Source organism: Varanus komodoensis, unplaced genomic scaffold (assembly GCF_004798865.1).
Source record: "Varanus komodoensis strain SLA01 unplaced genomic scaffold, ASM479886v1 scaffold1, whole genome shotgun sequence".
Classification (NCBI taxonomy): domain Eukaryota; kingdom Metazoa; phylum Chordata; class Lepidosauria; order Squamata; family Varanidae; genus Varanus; species Varanus komodoensis.
Genome location: NW_025335268.1, coordinates 20,842,078 through 20,854,195, shown reverse-complemented (window position 1 = coordinate 20,854,195; position 12,118 = coordinate 20,842,078). Strand labels below are relative to the sequence as shown.

Genomic DNA, 12,118 nt, shown 5'->3' with positions numbered 1-12,118 from the left:
GCTTTGCTCTGGGAGTGCTCTTTTTTTTTAAATTAAGTTTTATTGTTATTTTTCTACTAACTCAACAAAAAGAAACTAAAAATGATCAATGATCAAAAGCCCTCTTTAAAGGAGGTAAAAAGAACAACTATCCGGAGCAGGGCCTTTTCTGTGGTGGCACCCAGATTATGGAATGCACTCCCTAGAGAGGTGCACCTGGCGCTGAGTCTATATTCTTTTCAGTGCCAGGTTAAAACCTTTTTATTTAATGACTATTTTAAAAATTAATTTTATCGTTAACAGTCGCTTTTTTGTTTTTATATAATCTTATTGAATTTGTTATTGTTTTATTGTTTTTAATTCTACATTTGTAAGCCATCCCGAGATGCCAAGGCATATGGTGACGGGATATAAAAGTTTTAAATAAATAAAAATAAATTTTAAAGCCCATTCACCCAGTATGGATCCTTGTAGAGTTCTTCAGAACCCATTTTTGTTTTAACCACCCTAAATAATTTGCTACCATTAGCAAATTTGGACCCCTCACTGCTCCCCCAGAGAATGAGATGAGCATCCCATCCCTATTAGAAGCAATAAGCCATGAAGGGCAAGGATCTAGGGCACAGGTAGTCAACTGAATTTGGTCAAGCACTCTGTCTAAATTTTCAATCTTCATGAACTCAGTATCATCCAGTACAATTAGTTGGTGCTTTCAATATCTTTGCTGGAGAGACTGCATTATTTTTGCAGCCCAAATCATGACAGAACTTTATCTTCAAAGAGTCTTGAAAAATCATCAGTATCACACAAAACCTTTCTCCCTAGCCCAGACTGAACAGGCTGCAAACCTCATCAAAATACTAAGAAGATGCAATTGTGATAGAAAAGAACTCCTTCTTTGCCATCATCTATTTTTATGTTTTGAAGGACATGAGTTTTTTTAATTTTGTTTTCATTTACATTTTATTGTCAACTTCCTTGAGTTCCATTTTTGGTGGGATGTGAATAAAATAAACAAATAATGACTAAATCAGTACTACAGATCTGGCTTGATAAGAAACATAAAATCAGGGCGAGTCAGAAGGGTCCTCCCGGGCCATCTAGTCTGACCCCCAGCTCCAGTCGACTCCGCTCATGACATGCCTACCATGTGCATGTCCACCCTGTCCTTGAACACCAATGCAGCTTCAACCACCTCCCATGGAAGCCCATTCTGTACCCTTGGGGTTCCAAAGGTCAAGAAATACTTCCTGGCATCCAAATTGAATCTTGGTTCCCTGAGCTTTGCTCCACTGGAATGCGTCCTGCCCTCCTCCACAGGGGAAAACAGGTATCTACCCACCTCAGCATGACACCCCCTCACACACCTATATTTTGTCAACAGATCCCCTCAGAGTCTCCTCTTTTCCCAGCTGAAAAGACCCAGTTTCCTCAGTCTCACCTCATACGGCTTCCCCCTCAATCCTGCCACCATCCTTGTGGCCCTACGCTTTACCGACTCTAACCTAGCTATATCCTTCCTGTAATGTGAAGCCCAGAACTAACTGCAATACTCCAGTTGCAGGAGCATGAGAGTAGTATAGAGTGGCAGTAATACCTCTCAATCTAGAAGTCACACTTCTGGCCATGCATCCAACCCTCCTTCACAAGTGCTGCTCTCCAGCCAGCTGTCTCCTAACTTGTACTTATGACACCCATTCCTATGTCCCAAATGCAAGATCTTGCATTTATCTGCATTGAACGCCATCCTGTTGTCCCCTGCCCACTTCCATAGTCTGTCCAGATTCTTCTGAATCTGAAGTTGCTGCTCCTCAGTTGTGGCCACTGTCCCAGTTTTATTATCTTCTGTGAATTTAATCTGCAGGCTGTTCACCCCCTCTTCCAGGTCATTGATGAAAAGATTAAACAGGACCAGTCCCAGGACTGAGCCCTGGGGGACCCCCACTCATCACCATTCACCATCCCAATGATTCCCCACTAATAGTTTCCCTCTGCTTTTGGTCAATTAATCCTGCCCTAATCCATCAGACAGTGCATTAGTCTATCCTGAAAGTCCTCAATTTCTCAACCAGAATATCATGTAGTACTTTGTCAAAGGACTTGCTGAAAACTAGGTAAACCACATTGACTGTATCCCCTCCATCTAGCCATCTCAAAACCTTGCCATAGAATTCCACAAGGTTTGTCTCACAGGACCTGTTTTTACAGAAGCCATGTTGTGAGCCTGCCGACCTCCCTTCCCTATCTAGGGTTACTCAATCTCTCCCTATTATGAGCCTTTCCATCATCTTTCCCAGAATGAATGTAAGGCTAACAGGTTTGTAATTCCCCATGTCCCCTCTACTACCCTTTTTGAAGAATGGGACTACTGACGCCTCCCTCCAGTCTTCTGGAACCTCACCCATTCTCCATGAGGCCTCAAAAATGGAGACCAACAGGTACAACAGTACCTCTTGCCAACTCCTAAAGTACCCTCAGGTGTAACCCATCAGGGCCCAGCACCTTTGCAATGTCTGGTGCCCTGAGGAGCTCCTCAACTTCTTGGTGGGGGGAGTGACTTTAATCTGTGCCCCTAAATCCCTGGCCTCATACAGTCCCCCCTGTAGCTCTCTCCCCATCCTGCTTTGGGGAGAACACAGAGGCAAAATAATCATTTAGCTTCTGTGCCTGTTTCCTCACATCAGGCACCAAATCCCTTTCTTCCTTATTAAGCAGTCTCACCGCCTGTCTCCCCTTCCTCTTGCTATTCACATGTTGATAGAAGCCCTTTTTGTTGCTCCTGATGTTCTTTGCAAGTTTCAACTCATAATCAGCCTTAGCCTTGCAAAGAATCCTTTTGCAAAAAGCCTCCTCCTCTGGTATACCCTTTTGTCTACTTCCCTCGGTGCCCATTTCCTACAGAGGTTCACCTTCTGTCTAATCCCTCTTACCACCTATTTTTGCATCCATGGCAGTGCTCTCTTTTGCTTCCCCACTTTGCTAACTAGCAGTATTGTCAAGGCTTGCAGCTCCAAGACCTCCATTTTTAGTGCCATCCACCCCTCCTGAATTCCCTTGCCTTCCAGTACCCTCTCCCAAGGGACTTTTCCCAGTCTGACCTTCAATTGACCAAAATTGACCCTTGTGAAGTCCCAGCTTCTAGTACTCAACCTGCCATTTATCCCCATTCCCCTGATCTCAAAGCAAAGGATGGAGTGATCACTTGCATCCAGAGCTCCCTTCATCTGCACCTCATCTATCAGGCCTGTGTTTAGTCAAATTTGGCACCAATTTCTTCCATCTGTGCTCTAGCAGTCTTGCCTCTTGCTTTATTGCCCTCAGCTTCCCACTCTAATGTCCCCTTTTAATTTATGAACAGCTTCTCAGGACAGATGAAAGTATTTAATCAACCAGGTGTTTTGGTCTAGCATTCCCTCTCTTGATGTGCCTGTGTGTACATAGTTTCTGTACTACGCTATGAAGAATGAATCTGTTTGCATTATGGGAGGGGCAAGCACTATAAACACTATTGAGATAGCACTACAGAAGTTCTGAGGACAAGACATCATGACCATGGAGCTGCACGAGCAATGTCCAGAGGGGCAGGGTGCTTCGGCATGACTGTGTCAACTACTGAACTTCAGCATTCCACAAACTGAGCAGAAGTCTGACAAGACCGGGTAGGCTAGCAAAAAAAAAAAATCCAGCAGAGCCCTCAGGGAATCTACTAGTTTTGGGGGTGGGGTCCATTTTAAGAAGCACTCTACGCTTAAAGAAGAGGAAGGCATCACTAAACCTCAATGGGAAATGAATGGACTGTGACAGGTGTTAATTCTTCCACTTTCAGATGCCCATTCTCCTGCCAAGTCTAGAAAGCCAAATCAAGCATTTGTCCAACCACATGTATTGAGCAAATGACAGGGTGGAGCAGCCCTATAATTGTCATGGACCCCATGAAATCCTAAGACACTCTGGATTCAGCATTCTCAGAATGAAAACAGGTATCTCCATAGCTCCTTCTCTTAAAAGGAGCAAGACTGGCTTGTGTAACTACCTCTGCTAGAAGGGTTCATAGACTATATCAGCTGAAGTATGGCTGTGCCGGAACTGATTAAAAATATAGGGGAGACTGACAGGTAAAGAGAAACCACTACTTGTTTACCTTAATAGAAAAAATATTCTGTCATGCTATGTGTGGTGGAAATTATACTTCAATATAACACCCTGTATTGATCTAAGGTTCACAATGTATAAAAGAGCCAATCTTGAAAACTAGAGAAAGCCTTGTTCTCTGATATAGGATGGAGCTATTATAGCATGCTTTGGGCTATCTATCAGTCTGAAATGCAACATGCTCTGGTGTTGTAAGGGTATTTATAACTATGGGGAGAAAGGACTAAAGCCATTATTATTGGTTGTAAAGTTAAAACTACAACAAGCTGTTATACTTGGGCCTATAAGCAAAGCACTCGGGGATCTTCAAATCACAAACATAAAATATACAACTTTTCAGAAAACAGAGATGAAGAATATTTATATATTGGGGCAGATTATGTACACATAAAGCAGTACAAAGCTAAAGCTATCCTATCTGATATGTAAATAATCTTTAATGTAGGGATCTGAAGGCAAACACAAGATAAAACTGAGCATGAGAAACCAACAATATTGATTGACAGAGGAAAAAAGCATGGGACAGAATGATGAGAAAGATTATACATAGGAACATTGTCTTCTGAAGAAGCCTCTGTTGGAATCAAAATCGCTAAACAATTGTTACTGGAGGATGAGATGTTTATGCCATTGAAATGGTATACTGTTTTTATTAATAATTACACTTTTATACTGTCCAATACTGAAAAGGCTCTCTGGGCAGTTTACAGAATTAAAACAGGAGCAACAAAATACAACTACCACCAACAAAAAGCAATAAACCAGAAAAACCAATAAAACACCAATAGACTAACTATACTGGCCCCAGTTAAATTGTGGAAAAGGCAAAGAAGCAGAGTAGGCGCCAGGTGTACGGAGAGTTCATTCCACAGAGAGGATGCCACTGCAGTGAAGGCACTTCTCCTGGTTGCCATTTAGAAGTTTAAATGTTCCCCTGTATTTGTGGTTTGTGAACATTTAAATGTTCCCCTGTATATGCTGAGGATTTTCCTTTGGCATACAGTATATTCATATTTATAAGTACAGGAAGTACATTTTTATTTTATACAGGAAGATAGTGAGCTCAGTTAATGTTTTCAGGCTGTTAGAATTATCTATTCTGAAAACATTAGCAACACTGTTATATGTCTTAGTTATAACTTTTATTTTTCATATATATTCAAAGTCCATCACCATTTAACAGCTAAACTAGCTCTAGAACCACTTTATCATTTAGCAAACAGGGGTTGATGGAGAACTGATGCAGAAAAGAATCTCAGATTAGTCACTAACTCTTGAAATGGAGTATAGGTAAACCACTATTCTTCTACTTTAAACTTTCCCTAACACCTCATCTGAAATAGTTAATAGGGTTAATAGTTCTGAGAGAAATTAAGGATTTCTGAGAAATTATGAGCACTGAATGCTTGAAATGTGCTGCTTAAAAGTTAAATCTCTATAAATCAGTGAAGACACTTTACAAGCATACCTTTTAAAGGGGGGTTGGGGTAGAATGCCAAAAAATTCTCCTCCAAATCAGAGGGATGAAAGAAGGCCACCAGTTTCCAGTTTCTATTTTATCTGCTGTTGGAGTGGATGACAGTGAACTATCTAAAATTTAATACAGATAATGCAGAGGTCCTGGGGGCAGGAAAAGCAATTACTCTAGAAAGAAGCATACAACTGGTTTTAAATGAGATTGCACAATCCCTTAAATTGTCCCAGACTAGACCCTGTGCTGGGGAAGTTCAGATGGAAGTAGTGCCTAAGAGTGCTTTTTCCCAGCTTTACACTGCTTCCTAACTGCATTCATATCTTGCAAGGTCAGGCCTTGTCTCTGTTTATCCACATGAGTAACATTCAGGCTGAAATGGGGTCACCTTTAAAGAGCTTGGAAACTCAGGTGGTATAGAGGGTGGCCACCCAGGTACAGGGGAAGGGGCCATGTGGTCCGATTGCACAACACCTATACTGCAATTGTACTTGTTGCCCATTTATGTTTAATCTCAGCTTGAAGTGTTTGTTCTAACCTTTGAGCCATTAAACTGTTTGGGTCCAAGGACTGCCTTCACCTTTATCATCTTGCCTGCACCTTCAGCTCAGCACCTAAGACCCCCTCATGTGCTTGCCAGTAAGAACTAGACTGGTAGCCATGAGGCAGGGTTTTCTCAGCACACCGGTGGAAGGCAGATCAAGTGTCATAATTACATGATTTTAGGAAAGGCTTACTCATTTCCTTTTACCTTTTTGCATTTTTTTGGGCTACAGTGTTTTTAGCTATACTTGAATGGGTTTTACTATATTTCTGGGTTGAAAGTTTTTGTGAATTCTTGCTGGCTCTTACTAATGTTTTAAGTGGATTGTTATTCATACTTGATTTTGGAAGCTGCCTTGAAAGGATGTGTAACTCTTAAAAAGGCAGATTATGTAAATTTTAATAAATATTTTCTAGAATCAGTCAGCCCTTTCCTGACAGCTGCATTCATTTTTCAAATTCAAACTTCTAAAGTCAGTTCCACTAATAAGTCAGTGACATACTGGCCCCTTACAACATAAATGGTAGGTCACATCAAGTCCAATAACTAGTCTCTCCCTTACAACCTAATCCTACTACCTTTGGCAGTGTTTCCCTGACCACAACATTCAGCATGACTACTTGCACTGCTAAAAATTAGGTCTCATTTTATATATATATCACAAGCCTTGTATAATAAATTACTTCATTCAGTATTCATATGCTGCCATCTTCTGGACATTGACTGAAAGAAATGAAGCATACTATTGCAGAAACCTCTGTTAAATAAAGGTGCTATTCGAAGACTACCGTGCTACAAAATTACGATGAATGGTCTTATGGTCAGTTCTCACTAACCTGTTCATACTGACATTTCAAGGAAATATCATAGAAAACTACACCCAGAAATGATAGGTAGCTCTAAACTGGGTTGTCCATTGACATGACTCAGCTGTAAATTCTATCTCCTCTGTACAGTTCTTCTTTATATTGTCTCTCTTTATTTTATCCTGTTCAGATAGTATGTTCTCCTCTTGGTCTCTCCACATTCCTAATCTAGGGTTGAATTTCCTTTTGATTTCCCGGATCCTCTGAAAGAGGTCCCTTGTTTTCCATCCTTTGTTGTTATATTCTATTTCTCTGCACTGCCCATTGTAATAATTCTTTTTGTCCCTACATGATAGCCACTGAAATGTTAAACTCAGGATTCTGACCCTGTTTCTCTCAGCTTTTGCCTTTGATTTGTCAATGTCTCTTCCATGATCCATCCAGGCTTTGTGCCCCTTTTTGCCACATAAATGGACTTTTGGCATTCTTCCCTAATATCTCTGGTTTCAGTCTGGGTCATGGTCAATTATGCTGAGTAATGCAAATCTATTCTTTAAATTCCTCAGAAATGTTACTGAAGTATTTTGGCACTACAGTGGTACCTCGGCTCATGAACACTTCAGTTCACGACCAAATCGGGTCGCGAACAGAAATTTCAGAAAAAAATTGCCTCAGGTCCGAACTCCGCATCGGATGACGACTGGGTGACGACTGTGATCATGCTTGGGTGGGGAGGGGGGAGATGGCTGCGATCGTGGTCGCACTTGTGCAGGGAAAACGGGTCGTGCGGGGGGGTGCGACCTTTGATGTTCTTTGTCACTTTGTTTCACATTTTTGTGATTTTAAAAAATGGTTACAGGATGGATTAACCTTATTTACATTGAATCTTATGAGGAAATTTGACTTTGCTCACAACCAATTTGGGTTGCGACCAGAGCCATGGAACGGATTAAGTTCATGAGCCAAGGTACCACTGTATGTTTCTATTAGTGATCTTTTTTCAGCTTTGCTCTGAACTCTCATATTAAGAGATCCTGCTCATGACCACAATCTGTTCCTGGTCTTGTCTGGCAGCAAGAATACTGCTTCTCCATCTTCTATTTCCACTCACCTAGTCTATTTCTATTTTGGCCAGCTGGTGATGTCCATGTAGTCTAATCAGTTGCTTGAATACTGTTTCTTATGAGTTTGTCATTTCCAGAGCTAAACACTGTCTGATATGACCAACTTTACTTATGACATCAAATTATTTAAGCTGGTCAAAACATAAAAGAATTATGAAGAGCTCCAAAGGGATCTCTCCAAGCTAGGAGAAAGGACATAAATTTATTAACAGCTGTAGGATTAATTGTAGTGAAGAACTGGAAAGTAAAATATGATTATTAATTGTGACTGGTACAGAGAAGTTTGGAATATAGCCATTATGATAAATTAATCTATGATACTAAAGTGAGAAAAGGACATATAATGAAAAATTAGGTTTAATGAGATTTGGGATGTATTTATTACATATGTGTTTTAAAAAGGGAAAGGATTTGAACTGTTAAAAAAATCATTGCAGTTTTGCAAGAGGGAAATGTCCTGAAAGAACATTTGCATGAATTTTTCCATTTTTAAAATATATTCTATGGTCCTGGTAGTGAGGGGCATGGTACATTTAAGATTTTAATTACATGCTTAATCTTACATGTTTTTCTCTCAGTTGTGTTTGTAGTTGTATTTTAGAATAAAAATTAATTTTAAAAATTAAAAAAGGGAAAGAACCTCAAAATGGAAAGTGTGGTTTGATGTATGCAAGTGTAAAGTACTCTATATTGGGGTAAAAAATCCCCACTTCAAGTATAAGCTGATGAGGTTTGAGCTACCAATGCCTGATCAAGAAAGAGATCTTGGGATTGCAGTTCACACTTTAATGAAAATGTTGACCCAGTGAGCCACTGCTGTGAGTAAGGCAAACTCTGTGCAAGGCACGATTAGGCAAGGAATGGATAAAACTGCCACTATCACGCTTCCATTATACACATCTTTGGTGAGGCTGCACTTAGAATATTCTGTACAGTTCTGTTCACCACACCTAAAATAGGATATTGCAGAGCTGGAAAAAGTGTGGAAAACAGCAACTAAAATGATGAAGGGATTGGAGCAACTTCCCTGCAACGAGATGGTTAAGCTTAGAAAAGGGGTAAGAAGAGAGATCCCCTTCATGGGTCACTGCCTTGCCGTGATGAAGGGGCTTGCATAACGCAAGGAAGCTATGAGCTACGCCGTGCAGGGGCACCCAAGATGGACAGATCATAGCAGAGAGCTCTGACAAAAGGTGATCCGCTGGAGAAGGAAATAGCAACCCACTCCAGTATCCTTGTCATGAAAACCCCATGGGAGAAGACTCCTGAGAGTCCCTTGGACTGCAAAGAGATCAAATCAGTCAATCCTAAAGGAAATCAACCTTGACTGCTCTTTAGGAGGTCAGATACTGAAGATGAAATTCAAATACTTTGGCTACCTAATGAGAAGGAAGGACTCATTGGAAAAGACCCTGATGCTGGGAACGATTGAAGGCAAAAGGTAAAGGGGACGGAGAGGTCGAGGTGGCTGGATGGGGTCACTGCAGAAGTGTGTGTGGGCTTGGGCATACTCCGGGGGATGGTGGAGGACAGGAAAACCTGGAGGAATGTTGTCCATGGGGTCACAAGGAGTCAGGCGCAACTTTGCAACTGAGCAACAAAAGGATATAATAGATGTGTTCAGAATTATGCATGGTGCAGAGAATGTGGAACAGCTTTTTTTCTCCCTTTCCCATATTAGAACCTGGGAGCATTCCATGAAAATGACTGTGAGGAGATTCAGGAAAGATAAAAGAAAGAATGTCTCGTCCAGCATAGTTAAACTATGGAATTCAGTTCCATAAGAAGTAGTGATGCCCACCAACCTGGAAGACTTTAAAAGAGGATTGGGCAAATTCATTAAGGGGACTATCAATAGCTACTACTCTTGATATTTATACACTATCAGAGGCAGCATATTTATGTACACTACTTCCTAGGGAATTTGGGCAGGAGGGGGCTGTCCTCATATACTGCTGCTCTGATGTAGTGTGCTTTTTTTTCTGAAAAGCAATTACAAGAAGTTCACACCTAACCATTTTGTTTGTGCAAATAACTCCCAAAAATGTAGAAACATATGATACGAGTAGTGAATCAGTTCACTGATCATCTAAATCAGTGTACTCAACACTGCCGTCTCCAACATTTTAGGCAGGAATTTTTCCAGTCCTACCAGAGATCAAAACCTTCAGCCAGCAGGCTGTGTGCTCCACAACTATGACCCTTCCCAACCCATCTGCACTTGACCATCAATCCCAGTTGATAACTGCTTGCAAGCAGATGGGCCAGCAGTATTCTGACACCATCTAGGAGGATTCTGCCATCTCACGTTATTTTGTACGGCTTTTCAATGGGAGTTCAGTATTTGATGGTTTTCTGTTTGCGTAACTGTTTGAATAATCAAATGATGGGGAAAAGCCTTTCTGTCAGCCCCTATTTACATCAACACATGTGAGGAACTCATATCTATGTTGTCACAGATAATGGTAGTCAAAGCAATAAAAACTCTGCAAAAAACAATTGCAAAAGGCTATCTTGATGAATATGGAAAGCTTTCAGCAGCGAGAGGGCAGCAGATTCAACCATATCATATCTCTGTGAATGTGGTTACCTAGAACACCGGATTTAAACTGCCCTTCTACGACAGCAGTGACAGCTACAATTGCCCCCAGAGGTCCTGAATTCCTCTACTCCACTCCCAAGCCAGGCTTCTATGCCTTTTACAGGCAGAAGCAAAACAGGTAAAGCCTCCTGCCCACGTGAGAATGCGCTGTTGCATACAGCCGCGACTGTTGGCGCTACAGGTTATGAAGCGATGCAGCTGTGAAAAGCGGCGAACCCTGCAGCCCCTTTCTCTGCTTGCAGCCGGGGGCCGAGCGCGGCAGCGAGCGAGGAGCCAAGCCGGCAAGAGGAAGGGAAGGAGCCTCCACTCAGCCAATACCTGCGCAGGCAGCGCTCGCACACGCCTCCCAGGCACTTCTTGGTGACGACGTAGGCGAAAGGCTCTGCGCGATGCAGTAAGTCGCCCGGTCTGGCCGGCTTCGTCAGGCGTAGGCCGTTGCCTTTGCCCGCGCTTGCAAACTTCTCCATCGCTGCTTTCCAGAACCGAGAGAGCAGAAAGGTAGAGCGAGGCCAACAGCGCCCTTCCCGCCTCTGGCCTCACGTGACGCGACTCTCCGTGCCTCCGGAACCATCTTTACTTCGGGCAAAAGGGGCTGTCCTGCAAGATGGCCTATATCTCTCACTGCTCGTTTAACCGCTTTTTCATGAATTTGTGACCTTCCCTCCAATCGATAAGAATGCGGGAAATCGGGATTGTCTGTTTGTATTTATTCTATCTGTCGAAAAAGCAGTTGACCTTCTGTCTTGTCAGACTGTAGCCGCAAGCTGCACTTCCTGTTCTAATCAACAGACGTTTAAATTATTATTATTATTATTATTATTATTATTATTATTATTATTATAGCATTTCTATGCCGCCCCTTGCCGAAACCTCGGGGCGGCTTACAACATGATAAAATTAAGCAGGCGAGTCGCCTAAGGCAGCACTCCTGAAGGTGCTTACTGGGAAGAAAAATCAGGGGAGGTTTCTTCTGACTACATACCTTCGAGACTGAGTTAAACATTTCATTCTTCCACCTTTTAAATTGCATTTAATCGCGGACCACTGTCTAAGCTATGACTCTATTATCCACTCTTTTCTCCCAATAGCACTTGAGCACCTCATTAGCTCTCATTCTGGCCACTGTTAATTATTTGTTTTTATGGAATACCACTTGGTGAAGATCAGTTGCTCTTTCCCACTTTCTTCTCGAAAGGAAACCAAGACAGTTTACATAATTCTCCATATACTTCTTACAGCCATCTTGTGAGGTATGCTAAACTAAGTCGGTAAGCTTCATGGTCTAGGAGGGACTTAGAATGTGAATCTCCCAAATCCCAGTTCAACACTCTCACCACTAGCCACACTGACTCTTAAGAAATGTTAATTATTCTATTTGGAAGATGCTAAAGCAAGAGGCTTTACCAAAAGCTGCTTTGAAAAGGTGTTGATGAATTAAAG

General features: G+C 41.8%; 1 protein-coding gene across 1 annotated transcript in view; it reads right to left on the bottom strand.

The window, feature by feature from the left end:
- SMYD3 (SET and MYND domain containing 3) overlaps window positions 1-11,183 on the bottom strand; it is a 405,116-nt gene extending 393,933 nt beyond the window's left edge. Inside the window, exon 1 of the mRNA XM_044419352.1 lies at window positions 10,997-11,183. Within this exon, the coding sequence (XP_044275287.1) occupies window positions 10,997-11,145 (149 nt within the window). The 5' untranslated portion in view covers window positions 11,146-11,183. The remainder of the gene's footprint in view (window positions 1-10,996) is intronic.
- Window positions 11,184-12,118: the final 935 nt, after the last annotated feature.